At 39.6% G+C, this 13263-nt stretch overlaps 1 protein-coding gene across 14 annotated transcripts in view; it reads left to right on the top strand.

The window, feature by feature from the left end:
• Positions 1-975: 975 nt before the first annotated feature.
• Positions 976-13263, top strand: part of cacna1g (calcium channel, voltage-dependent, T type, alpha 1G subunit) — a 155896-nt gene continuing 143608 nt past the window's right edge. For all 14 annotated transcript variants that reach the window (XM_042082569.1, XM_042082577.1, XM_042082571.1 and 11 more), the window contains exons 1-2: positions 976-1568; positions 2131-2427. In XM_042082569.1, coding sequence (XP_041938503.1) covers positions 2138-2427 — 290 coding nt within the window. In that variant the 5' untranslated portion in view covers positions 976-1568; positions 2131-2137. The remainder of the gene's footprint in view (positions 1569-2130; positions 2428-13263) is intronic.

Genomic DNA, 13263 nt, shown 5'->3' with positions numbered 1-13263 from the left:
GTGTAACTCTATTACATTATTTTGCCAGTTTGAACTCCGCAATCCGTCATGCTTCTCCTTGTTTTACATGTGAGCTGCCGACCTTGCAGGGGATATGTAACCATTGCCATGCCATCAACCATATCATTAATTTTGTGATATTATAATTCATTTTATGTGGAGAACTTCTACCAGTATTTAAATATCGACATGATATGGCCCATCCGTGTGTGTGTGTGTGTGTGTGTGTGTGCGTGCAGGGCATGCCCATTTACTTATTTGCAGTAACTTCACAATGATGAATTAAAAGATATTTCATGGTATTCTCTGCAGAGTTCATGTTTTCACTGACTCCTATTTATTGAAAGTAATTCAAATTGGACAAGGATACAAGGAAGTTTATTGTCACATGCATAAATGCAGTGAAATTATGTCGACAGCAGAACGAGTTGAGATAGTATAAAGCAAGCCATCTTGATCAGTCCAACAGTTAACCTAAGAGATAGCCAAAATTATATCACTTAGCAAATTTGTCTCCAAACTAATTGTGGTTATGAGGAAAGACTCAAGGTTTTTGCAATCTGCTGATGTGAGAAGTGCAGTAGCCTATAGGCTTGTGTGAAACTTCTAAGGGTTGCTGTGTTAGAAGATAAAAATTAAACCCTTTTGTTTTAATGTAGAGAATAAATGTTGGAAATGTAGACTATTGTGCAGGGATGAATATGTTTAACCGCGACAGAACCAACTGAATAGCAGCCACAACGTTATAAATAGGCTATATAGTCTAATATTTTATTGGTTTGGGCTTGATCTCAACAATTCCAAGCTACCCAGGGGCTGTCATTGGATAATATTCCAGCTGTTTTCCCGCCCCCTCTAAGGTGTTGAGTCAAAACTGGCGTGTGAGCTGACCAATGATCATTTAGATTCGGTTCTGGGCGTTAAACTGGGTTGGGACTGGAAGTTGAGACTGAATCCAGCTGTGAATTCGTTTGGATGCATGGATGCATACTGAAGACAGCCTCAACGACTGTGCGAGAAAGGACGTGGTGGTTTGAAATTATGGAGAACACCTTCATATAGAAATGTCATTCTTGGTGCAATAGATGAGTTGCAACCAAACATTTTTGGAAAGCTGTTAGCTTACTAAGACGGAAAAGAATACTTTCTCGGAGCTCGTCTTGCAGCGGCTACATCGCTGACTACAGTGAAAGAAATTAGCCTCATCGCGATTCCCGAGAAAAGCAGAAGCCTAATGTCGTTATACAAATAAAGTACCGAATAAGTTTGATGAAATTCGTTGGAATTTTTAGATTTTCGTCGTCGTTTAATTGTGGATGGAAAGAATTTGATTTCGGTTGTGTTTATTTAAAACCAGACGGGAGTCTGTGAATTTAGACTTGAGGAGCATGTGTGGCGCGCAGTGTGCCTGAAACTGCTTTTACTGTGAGAACAACCTGGAAAGTCAACCCCGGGAGCTCTACTTCATCTCTTCCTCCTTTCTACACTGTTTTGGGTGCACTTTGTCTAGAGCAATGGTCATGCGATGACTGAGTTCCCTTTGGACGCATCCATACAGTTGATAACAGGTAATTATGGCTATTTGAGTTATACAATTCAGCCTATAACGCTTCCACCTCAAATTTCAGTATTTGAAAAAAACTGCAGCGCGTGTGGTGGCTGCCACTTGTTTAATTCCTCCTATTGAAACCTTCAGACGGGGATAGCAAAGTACCTTTTTTCTCAGGTGATTTACATAGCTTGGACAGTATTCACATTTGTTATCTAAAGAATTGATGATTTTTCTTGAGGTAACCCCCCTGTCGAAAGGAGTACAGTGTCATAGAGTGTTGTCCGTTTGTGCGTTAAGAGAGGAAAATATCACGAAATCCGTCTGTAACTATAATGCATGTGCATGCACGAATAATAAGGAATCTTTATTATCTAGGTGTGTTTAATTTCTTCTAAGTTGACACGCAAGCTTGTGTGTTCATGTAGCCTAAAAACATCGAGTTAAGTTCAGTCGTCAGTCAGTAACGTAGACAACCATTTTCAGCCAACCATTTAATAACTGGGAGAAGTCTTCTTAAAGCGCATAGATCAAAGGTGAGTGTTTTGTTTCTATTAATGATTTTATCATGATTTTTGAAGGGGGTGAATGATGGAAGAAGATGGAGGAAATCTCTCCGTGGACCATGGGGAAAGGGAGACGGAGGTTGCGTCCTCTCTACCCCGGACCTTTATTCGACTCAATGACCTGTCCGGTGGTTGGGACCGCAGCAATGAGGTGGTGGAGACCGATGTGAAAGACAGTGGCACCGGCGTGGAAGAAGCATCAGCCAGCGGTGGAGAAGCTCTGCCCTATCCATTACTGGCGCCTGTCGTGTTTTTCTACCTGAACCAAACCACCCGCCCAAGGAGTTGGTGCCTAAAAATGGTCTGTAATCCATATCCTTTGTTTTGATATGTTGATGTTTCAACCGTCCTTAGATTGGGGTGGTGAGGATGCGTGCCATTACGCACATATCTCAACAGAGGACATAAGTTCCAGGGGCACATGTCTACATAAACAATGGGAAGGTTGCAATCCAAACTGATGTAAAATGCAGTAGCAGCTTCATGAAACTGAACACAGCCAAAAATATCATAAAGAGTTATAATGAAGTTTTGCAGGTGTATGATGAGTTAAGGAATGTCTGAGGTGATGCACTAACTTTGGGAAATATTATGCTATATCAAGATATTCCCCTATTATTATTATTTTGCACAGAAATAATAATTTGTTATCATTTTATTCTGAGTGTCCTTGTTGGCTGAGTGTGTCATAGCAAAAACATCTACATTCATTTTGATCTCTCCTGCCCCACACATGCATTATGCACATCAGTATTATCACCAACAGATCAGAATTCTGGAATGGATGGTGAAAGAAAGGACTGGATAATATCACATAATATCAAGTTATGTGATTAGGTGTCAGTAGGATTTGCCACCAGTCTGAGTGCTGTATTGCTGGCTGTAAATAGGACTGCTCTCATGAGAGGCATTCCAGTGGCAGGTGACTTCCTATAGTTTCTCTTTAGAATCTATAAAATAGACTGTTCTACTTAATCTTAGTGTTTGATACATCTCTCAGATAATGCAGATAGCCTGGCAATTTGCCAATGGGTGATGATAGATAATAATGGAACCTGTGCTATGGCTTGCCTTTATCGTTCGGACATAGATTCTTCATTTTTATCTGGTTGGAATCCACCTTCCACATTTGCGATTCCATTTTGTAGTTGTCAATATGGTGGTTGTGTACTAACAGTGTTGCATGGCAGCCATACATAATTTGGAAAATGGGCAAGCATTAGTAGCAATACGTTACCTGTATGTTAATTATACTTTTTTTGTTGGTCATAATGGAAATCAGAGTGATCCTGAGGATCAAATGGTCCAAGCCCAGAAATCATTTGTTGTTCAGACTTGACAACAGAAGGCTTTAGTGACGGGGTAAATAGGCAGAAGTGCTTTTCTCCCATTCTCCCTTATATGGTAATGTTGTCCAAAACTTAGCTGTGCCATACTTTACTACGCTGTGATGAACTGTGGTGGTTGTGTTGTCATGTATGGACAGTTTGAGCTGACCTCTCATTGGTACTGATAGTGAGTAGTACCATGGTGGTTCTGTTTGTTTAGTTCCAAATCTGTTTCATTTAGTACATACTTACCACTTATGCAGACAGCAGACAGACATTTTTTAAAAAGTGTGTGATAAACCTTTTCATTGTGCGTACAAGAACCTAATCCCAATCCTCATTTTTGCATCTGCATCAATCCTTCAAACCTTTAGGACCATGTAGCCCTAACACTTCACCCCATTCCTCTAACCCCAAATGAATCAGAACACTCCTATCCTTAAACCTGAATGTTAAAAAAAAAAAGGATAGGGCGAAGTGGTATCTCAAGCCACTTTTTTAAATGTACTAGCCACTGCTAAAAAAAATTCTGGCATTCTATACTGTTTCTATGCAATGGAAACATGTCGGGACTGCCCCCTTTTTACAGGTACCGATCTTGGTTACCCATGGTTATGGGTTGGTGGAGTTCAAAAGTGTAGTGGAAAATCAGCATTAGTAATGGACCTTTTTGACTGTTATGGAGACACGTTGGACCAGCTTCAGCTTCCCTTAAGGAAAGAATGCCGTTTTGGAGCACCGAATTGGCTGGAGCTGGTTGTGATGTCTGGGTGCAGATTCTTTGTTTTTTTTTTCTAAGGGAAATATAATGAGTCTTGTGGGGCTGAATAGCTGCCCAGTGAAACAGACACACATCCCAGCCACCCCCCCCCCCCACCCTTACACACACACACTCATGTATGGTCTTTGATAATGCATTATTCTCTCCTCCCTCCCCTACTATATTACCCTTACCCTTAAATCTGGTAAATCTCTTCATTTTCGTAGTAGCAAATGTCCCTAAGAATCTCCTGTTCGTGAAAATAGAATGTCATTGTTAGATCAAATCTTATATTCCATTCCATTTTTTCTCTGTAAATCCGTATAATCCCTGGTGTGAAGTTTCCATAGTCAAAATTATGTCATTCAAAAACCTCTTCATTGATTCTTTGTCATGTTTGTACATCAAAATGCAGACATAAGCATACAAATATTCACCTAGGAACTTATTTAAGGGGAATTTGCTTAGCCTGCCCTAGAAGAAATAGGTTTTGGCATGTAAGAAATAGACCAGAGCACAATCTGCACCTCGCCAAACTTATTTGTGAGGAATTCAATGGTTCTCAGAGATGGTGAATAATATTAGGTATTTGAATGAGAGACCTGTCAGGGTTAAGTGGATTTACTGGAGAATAATAATAACGATTACGAAGTTCTTTACCTAATAATTTATCTAGTCTTTATCAGTTTATGCCCTCATCTTAGGTGATGCATGGCATAACTGAATAAGTGTGAAAAGTTATTTCATAGTTAGATAGATAGATAGATAGATAGATAGATACTTTATTGATCCCCAGGGGTCCCATAACATAGTTAGCCCATAACTAGCGATACTGTAGCTAAAAAGGAACTACAGGCTGACTGGTGTCACCCACTTCCAGTGAATTCTGGTGTCAGAGTGGGTTGCAGCACACACAGAGAAGAGAAGGGTGCATCCTCTTATTTAACGCTGCTTTCCAGTTGTCCCATAAAACAGCTAGGAATTCGGAATTATGTCATATCTGTGTAAAAACCAAGTTGGTTGCATTCCATTTGTGAACAAGTAGTTAGAACAAAATGCTACCGTTTGTTAGCAATCGTCTGTTGTTAGTGATTGATACCAGATATAGCAATACCAGTTTGTACCAAAGCATTACACAGTATTTTACACAAACAAATGTAGCCACATAGCACAGATAGAGGTTGGACATTATTGTCTCTTCTACGACTGATTTAATGAGACACAGATGGACAGAATTGCTAATGAAGAGTGCATACGACTCTCACTTACTGTTAATGACGCAGACATGTTGGAAGTTCAGATTCGGGGTACTCGGGGTTTGAACGAGCTGACGAGGCGGGATACTTCAGGGGGCGTTTCATTTGTAACTTCCTGTTTGCAACTCTGGGGTAAACGACAAATAAGCTAATTTCCCAAAAAGTTGCCGTGTTCCTTTAAGGCTGTTGTTGGTACACTCACACTCATTAGGAGAGAGTCTTTTGCTGGAACATGTAGGGACTGTTTGTGACATTTACAGTATCTCAATGGCCATTACAGAAAGGTCAGTGATTTGCAAATACTGAATAAACTGCACAATAACAAGCCAAAATGCTCTGTGATGATTTTAGAGGATCTTTCGATATCTCTACAATGACACAAGTCTTCTGACATTGTTAGATTCAACTGGAATTTAGCTAAATAGCCCACATGAGTAGCTAGGACGACTCTACATGCGTTTTCACCAAGACCACTTAAGACCTTTCTGTACCAGTGAAAAGTTTCAGTTTTAGTTCTGACATGGGAGACAGGGGCTCTACTAAATAATTTGGGCCCTATGACAGACAATAATTCTGGGCCCTCCGATAATATATAGTATTATTAGGGGGGGGGGGCTCTCTGGGGGCCGCCTGTCAGTGCTTTGGCACTGGGAAACATTGGCAAACAAGTACAGTAAATGTAGTAAACAATAGTGCAGTCTTAATTAGAAGTCACAATTACAATGCAAGAAACACAATGCAATTCTTGTGGAAACATTTTATTAAGTGCTAAATACTTTTATTTTTGTTGTCAGGTAATGTGGGCTAATGCTATGAGTCTCTTTAGATTACTCATGATTTGGTGCATCATATTCCTTTGGCTCTGCTATAACTTCAGGGTGAAACTGAGGCCTTCCGAGTCATGGCCCCAGTCCAGCCTCAAAGACACAGAAAGTCTGAGAATTTTCTCCAGACATCAAGCTTTTACCCCGTTCTGGAAAAGTGCCTTACATCTTTACCCTTTTCTCTTTATGGCATTGGCTGTTTGTCATCACAGAAGTCATGTACAACATTAGTGGATTTGTGTACAGACTTTGTAATAAAGATACATAGTAGCATACTCCATATTAAATCATCACGTAACACAAATGTTCCATACCGAAACCTCCTGCATCCATACAGCAAAGATTATACATCATTCATTCATTTGATAGGGAATCACATCAAAGTGTATTATTGGTATTCATCTTTCTTTTGCATTTGTCCACACTTAGAATCCAAATCAGAACTACCAGAAGTAGTAGGGTACATAAAACCAAGGCTTTACATTCAGCCGCTTGTCTTTTGAACACAGGTTTATCATGTGTCTGGGAAGCCAATATACTTTTCTGAAATGTAAGATATATAGTTATTGTATAATAACTGACATCAGAGGGAAAGCATTTTTATTTTTTAGAAATGGTTTAAGCTATTTAATAATCAAGTAAACTAACAAAAAAGTGCTTTACATGTGGCCAACATAAAAGGCCCTATGTGTATTTATGTCTTATGTACTTATATGGTAGAAATGCTATAGTGTCACTATCTATGCAGATTAACAAAAAAAATATTTACAAATCAGAGTGAAATTGCCTTAACATCCTTATCATTTATATAGTCACAAAAATCTGCTCAGTCTGCCAAATGCTATTTTCAGAAGCGCCACATCCTAATACTAATGTTAAGTGCTGATCAGGGTATAGGGATAGTAGCCAGATAATTTAACGAAGTTACTGTAAGTTTATTGAAAATTTTAGTAAATCTTGAAAAATGACAGTAGTGGACTTCTGCCTTCTGAGTGGCTAATTGTAATAACTGGGTTAGGTAATTGCAGTAACTAAGACTGATGTAAACCGTGTTGATTTTGTTGGCTCTCTGGCACTTCTCCAGCTGTTGGTGACTGGTGAAACGTTACGAGTGTCTGGCTCATGACCCCCTTCTTCTTCCATCTTTCCTTTTATTGGCTAACATCTGAATTATCCCATTAGTCATTGTGGTGCTCATTCATGTCCTCAGCTTCTTTATTTATCACTTGTCCATAAAAACAGTCTTACTGAGGTCTATCAAATGCAATTGCAACAGAGGACTCAACACTCACTCCTCTAATTGTAACTCCCAAGTGAATTTATGATTCTGTTAAAAAATAAGAACAATAACAAAGAAAAAGAAAGCTACATACTGATGATTGATGTTTTCAAGATGTTTTTAGATTCTAAGCCCCTGATGGGTCTGGCTTACAACACACTCATGTAGTCAGGCAAGGCTCATCGTCAACTAAGTTGTCAGTGCACATAAAGTAACTAACCATAAAAATCACAATCTCTAAGTCAAAGAGTCTATATGAACTTATATGAACTTTTGAACGTGCCATATTTATATATGCATGGCAACATTGTATGCAATGTTTTTTTTGTTTATTTGTTTGGAAGGATAGTTTAAAAAGACAAAGCCATTGATTAGGTAGGCCTACAGTAGGCCTATAGGCCTAGGATTGAAAATGCATTTATGATTTATGACAAAACATCTGCTAACAGAGCCCCTGTTTCCATGGTAACATGCTATTTTATACTCCTTTGTAAGAATGCTTATTTTGCAAAATACCAGCAGGCTATATTAATTGTTTGGATATTATGGATTTGCAGTGATTGTTGGCAAGACGGGTCAGTTGCATGGCAGCTAGACAAAACTGTTGTGAGTGGGGTGCTTAGAAGCTTTACAGATAGACGTTCCTACAGAGAAGCACTCTGTTCTGAAGGACTGAGGGGTGAGGGGTGGCCCATCTGACAGGATATTTTCTCGTCCTATATCATATCTGACTTTGCACAAGTTATATGTTAAATGGATATGGCTGGTAGCATGCCAACTTTCATAGCCCATTTGTATGCTGAAGATTTTTCTCAGAGCCGAGTATTTAAGGACTTATGTGGCATAAGTGTCCTGCTTTTACACAGCCTTTATTTTCTAAAAGGAACCTATGGAATACCAGAATGTTATTTGACATACAGTCCACATTCTATGACAGTTGCTTGTTGCTGTGCAACTGAGTAAAAATATGAAAAATATATTGGCCTATGTTGAGACTGTTGAGACTGTGGAATTGTATAGCTGGGAAAGCACCGGGGTTGCTCCTTAAGAGTGGTGCCTTGCATCAGTGACACTACATGTTCTAGTCTGCTAGTGGACATGGTAGACATGAGTGTTGATGCATTGGGAATGGGAATGGTTTTATTCCAATGTAAATGTGGTTGGTAGAATAGTTCTGACTGCCTTAATCAGGGATGTTCTAGACTAGCAGGGTACGAGCTCCAGAGGCATAACCAGCAGTGAAATGAAACTTACATTGGTGCATTAAACTCTTACCAAATTGTTTCAGAAGTGCAGCAAACACATCTTTCTTGTAAATGAAGGTGTTCAATGCGGTTGTTTACTAAATTACAAAGAAAATACAGGTCCATATCTTTTTAACCCTGACGCCATCAGTGGAACCAATGTTTGTGTTGAATGCACTGCTCTATCTGTCATCATCTAAAGCCCGCCCCATTCTGGATAAGCGATTGTAATTGGATCCTGGGTTATGGTGATTCGGAAACAGGCGTCAGTTGCGATCCTTTCCAGACAGACCTGCAGAGCAAATTTAGCAAATTTGCTGACAGGTTTGTCTGGGTGGACCCAGGCCTGGGATGTACACTTTTGACTGAAAAGTGTAGACCTACCAATTTTGACTGTCTTTATAAACGAACAACAATGCACTGGTGGCTTCTGTCTTTTATTCCACACTATTGACATCAAACCATCAGGTCAATGTTTTATGCAATGGGACTTTGCTCAATACTGTTTAATACTAAATGAATATTGATACTTGTTTGTTTTAGGTGTATACTGTAAGGTTTCATGTAGTTTATAATGATGGGTGGTTTGGAAGCATAAATATAATCATTTTATCCGCTATATGTGTCCAATTATATTTTTGTTAGGAGGGAGAAGAATGATTGATATTGTGTCTTTATCGTGAGTTTATGGTTGACTGGATATTCAGCATCTTTATGTCAGTAGAATGAGAGCAAAGCATCTAAAGCTATAGACATTTTCTTTGGTTCTGACATACCAGAACATGAAAAGTGATATTCATTAGGGCATTTCCACACACCTCTCTTGCTCATGGAGCTATTTTATCTTAGCTCACGTATCATGTGTTTTGATTTGACAACTTTCAGCATATTACACATTGTTACTCATACACAAGCTGACTAATTGACAGTTTCTTTGGCATCTGCTGTTAGTCCATGAAGATGAATTTTCCCTCTTGAGACCACAATAACTTAACAATGTACCAGTTAAGAATAGTCATATGGCTATCAGCAGTCCCAGAATCGGACCACAAACAAAGACTTAGCTGACCCAGCATGAAATTGTGAATTATGCCTTGCCAGGCAGGAAATAGTCATTATGTAGTGTTAAATATTTTATAATCCTATTATTTCTTGGGATTTTTTTCCATTTCCTTTATGCCATATTTTGAGGGAGTTCTCATATGTGTCAAGGCATTAAATGAATGTCCATGGACTCATTATAATGGCCTGTCACATTAAAGTATCTCCATGCCAGTCATTCAAACAGAATGGGAATATTGTAACAAAAGCTAATGGCTGTAGTTGTCGGATGTTGTCCTTAAATAAAGTACTATATAATGTAGGGGTGCAACTGACCATTGTACGGACTACCCCGGTTGGTTGGGCACGCAGGTGAATCGCTTATTGGTTGCAAAGTTTAAATAGTCTAGATGAAATCCACCGTTACTGGTAAGAGCAATATTTTTCCACATTTTGATGCAGAGTTGCAGATAAAGCAACTGGAAGAAAGAGCAGTTAATGTGTTAGAAGCAGTTGACAGTGACCGTCATGACTACAGGAGAAACAGGATCAATGCAAAATGCTTAATGATTAATAGTGGTAAAATGGCCAAGTGGGGATATCCTGAGATATCGCCACTCATCATGACTCATTGACTGTCCCTCGTCCATTCAGAAATTTAAAATAGTTTGACCTAATTGATGTATATTTGTATATAGTATGCCTATTCGCTACACTGAATACAGCTGTACACTAGCCAATCTTTAAACATAGCCAAATCTGTAGCAGTTTTGAGAGAATATACAATTGTTTTCATGGAACACCATTAAATATCTTCTCCTAACACTACCAACAACTGGACATGCTTAACCTAGCATTTACCACTATGCTATCCCTCTACTGCTTTTCTTGGCATAACGGTACTAGAACTGTCATTCAACTCTATGCAAATACTACTTATTGCTGCACTAATATGTCCCTGTCGCACTGCACCTTGATTGTGCCCTTTTCTGTAAGTTGCTTTGGGAAAAAGTGTCAGCTAAATAACTAAATGTAAGTGATCAAATCCCTAGCTATTACTACTAGCCGTTTTAGTAAATGAAAAGCATCTTACTTTATCACCCGTTCTCACAGCTATACCATACATATTGTTAGTTAAAACAATAGTAAATTAACAATGCTGTTAATGAAAGAACAAAAAGAAGCAGCCTGTGGTCATTTGTATCCATATGGGACCTGAATGGGGTGGAGCTCCTGTTTAGCATGGTGCAATTAATTATGAAGACTGGATGTGGAAGAGTATTGTCACTGCTGTGATTATTGGGTGTTTTAACACAACCTTTCCCTGCACATGACCAAATTAGGTTGGTGATGGATCAGCCTGCTAATTAGCCATCACCAACTACTCTACATTGAAATCATGCAGCTGCCGCCATGATACTAGGGCAGGTGATTGTGCTCTAAAGAGTAGCTTAGTGGACTTGCTGACTTGTGGGCTCTAGGCTATGGATTGAAGTAACTGATTCTTTCTGCTGTGGAAGAATGTGTGTTTGTGTTGTCTGTATGCTGCTTGAATTTCCCCTGGGGATCAATAAAGTATCTATCTATCTATCTACTTCAGAAGATGTGCACTAGCCCAGAGGGTTGGTAAAATCTAGTATGAAATTTGTATGGGTTTCCAGCAATGGACTCCATGCCAGTTAGCACTCTTTGGTTCAGCTACTTAATGGTGCAGTCCACAATTCTGAACCAATATTCTTTTTATTAAATTAAGCAAATTGACCCTCATATTCCTTTAGTTGTGTGTCCAATGCTTTTGGTTTGAAAACTCTGTAAATAGTCTTGGTTCTGTAAATAGGAAGCAAGCACGGTGGCTCATAACGAACCATCAACAATTCCAGCCAATCAACATGTAGCTTCAAGGAAGGGAGGGGTGAAGTTTGGAGGGGTGAAGTTTCAGTTACAAAGATAGCAGTTGATAAACAGCTAAAAGGATCCCTGTGCATATTGTTTTGTCTTTGTATGCAAAGTCACAGATGATGTGTGTTTGTGTGTGTACATGTGTTGACAACGGAAACGAGAGTTTGTTTAGATTGCCCCATGGAATGTTATTTACGTTTCTTGTTTCCCAAGAACGGGATTCCTCTCATAATTACTTGAGTGAGCTAGTTAACAAATTAATTGGAATCCAGTAAAATTCACAGTGGTGACTCTCACTGGCCATGGGTTACGTTGATGGGTGTGTGTTTGTGTGCTTGTAGGAGGCCACAAACTGTTTATTTTTGACTTCTTGCTCATCACTGGCACTTTAAATCAATACATCTGCACTCTTTATTCCTCATTGTTCCACTTCATCAGCTTCAGTGTTTTTGCTGTCAATGTTTGGGAGGGTATAGCAAAGGTAAACAGAAGATCAGAGGCTTTTCAAACATCGGAGGGAAACTATGTTTCGATATAACTGAAAGATCTTTGACATATTTTACCATTTTTCTTTTAGTATTCAACTGTTCTTTTGGCCTTCCCCTTGCTTTCAGTCCTTTTTTCCCCTCAATTGTGCCCCCCCCCCCCCCCAACCCCCACTCTCCCTTTCTTGCCGTCTCTCATTCTTTTTGGGCTGTTCCGTGAGATGTCTGTAAGTTTATGTAGGAATCAAGCCAGGATTTTCCTACCAGCTTTTTCTCATTAGAGTACGGGAGGAGGTTGGGGCTGAGGGGAAATGGCATGAAGCAGAAGGACGAGAGAAGGATGGAGGGTGAAGGAGGCAATTGAATGTATGTAGCCACCACCCTACATGAAACCCATCACTGCCTCAGAATGTACCGCTCACGGTTCGTAATTCCCCTCGCTCTCCACTCTGTCGTTTCTTCATTTGCCACCTATATTAGCACAGGAACTACATCCTTATTGTTCATTCAACCTTTTTGTAATTTTTGTAATTGTCACTTTCACCCCCCCAACCACAAAACTCACCTCCCAGTCCAAAAGCACACTTCTGGCCAATTTCCCAGACAGATCTTCCCAGCCTGCTCTCGGTAATGTGACACAGTTTTTACTTGTCCAGTCTGTTGACTCTAAATTAGAGAGCTTCCTGTTGTGCTGGGTCCTTTGGTTTGTTTTTGTTTTTGAATGAGGTGTGAAAGAAGATGAGGACAAAAGGGAAGAATAGAGAGAAAAGATGCAGACACATTAATGCCTGTTAGGCATACCATATGAGATAGTTATAAATTGGTAATAAATTGTTCAGCAATACATGAGAAAAGGAATTTTTAGATTATCTTTTGGTCCCTTTCTAGCATATCTGTTTGCCTACAACCCTCAGACCTCTCGCTTGCCCTCTCATGCACACAGGGCTGGTTGGTAATCCCCATTTTAGGGCATGTCTGACTGCCTGAAGTCCCAGGTGGCAGTGATGGTCCCCAGAAGCGACCAAGGCTCTT

The sequence above is a fragment of the Alosa sapidissima genome, chromosome 24, assembly GCF_018492685.1.
Source record: "Alosa sapidissima isolate fAloSap1 chromosome 24, fAloSap1.pri, whole genome shotgun sequence".
In the NCBI taxonomy this organism is placed as follows: Eukaryota; Metazoa; Chordata; class Actinopteri; order Clupeiformes; family Clupeidae; genus Alosa; species Alosa sapidissima.
Note: the sequence above shows the minus strand (reverse complement) of the source record. Positions and strands in the feature narration are given on the sequence as shown.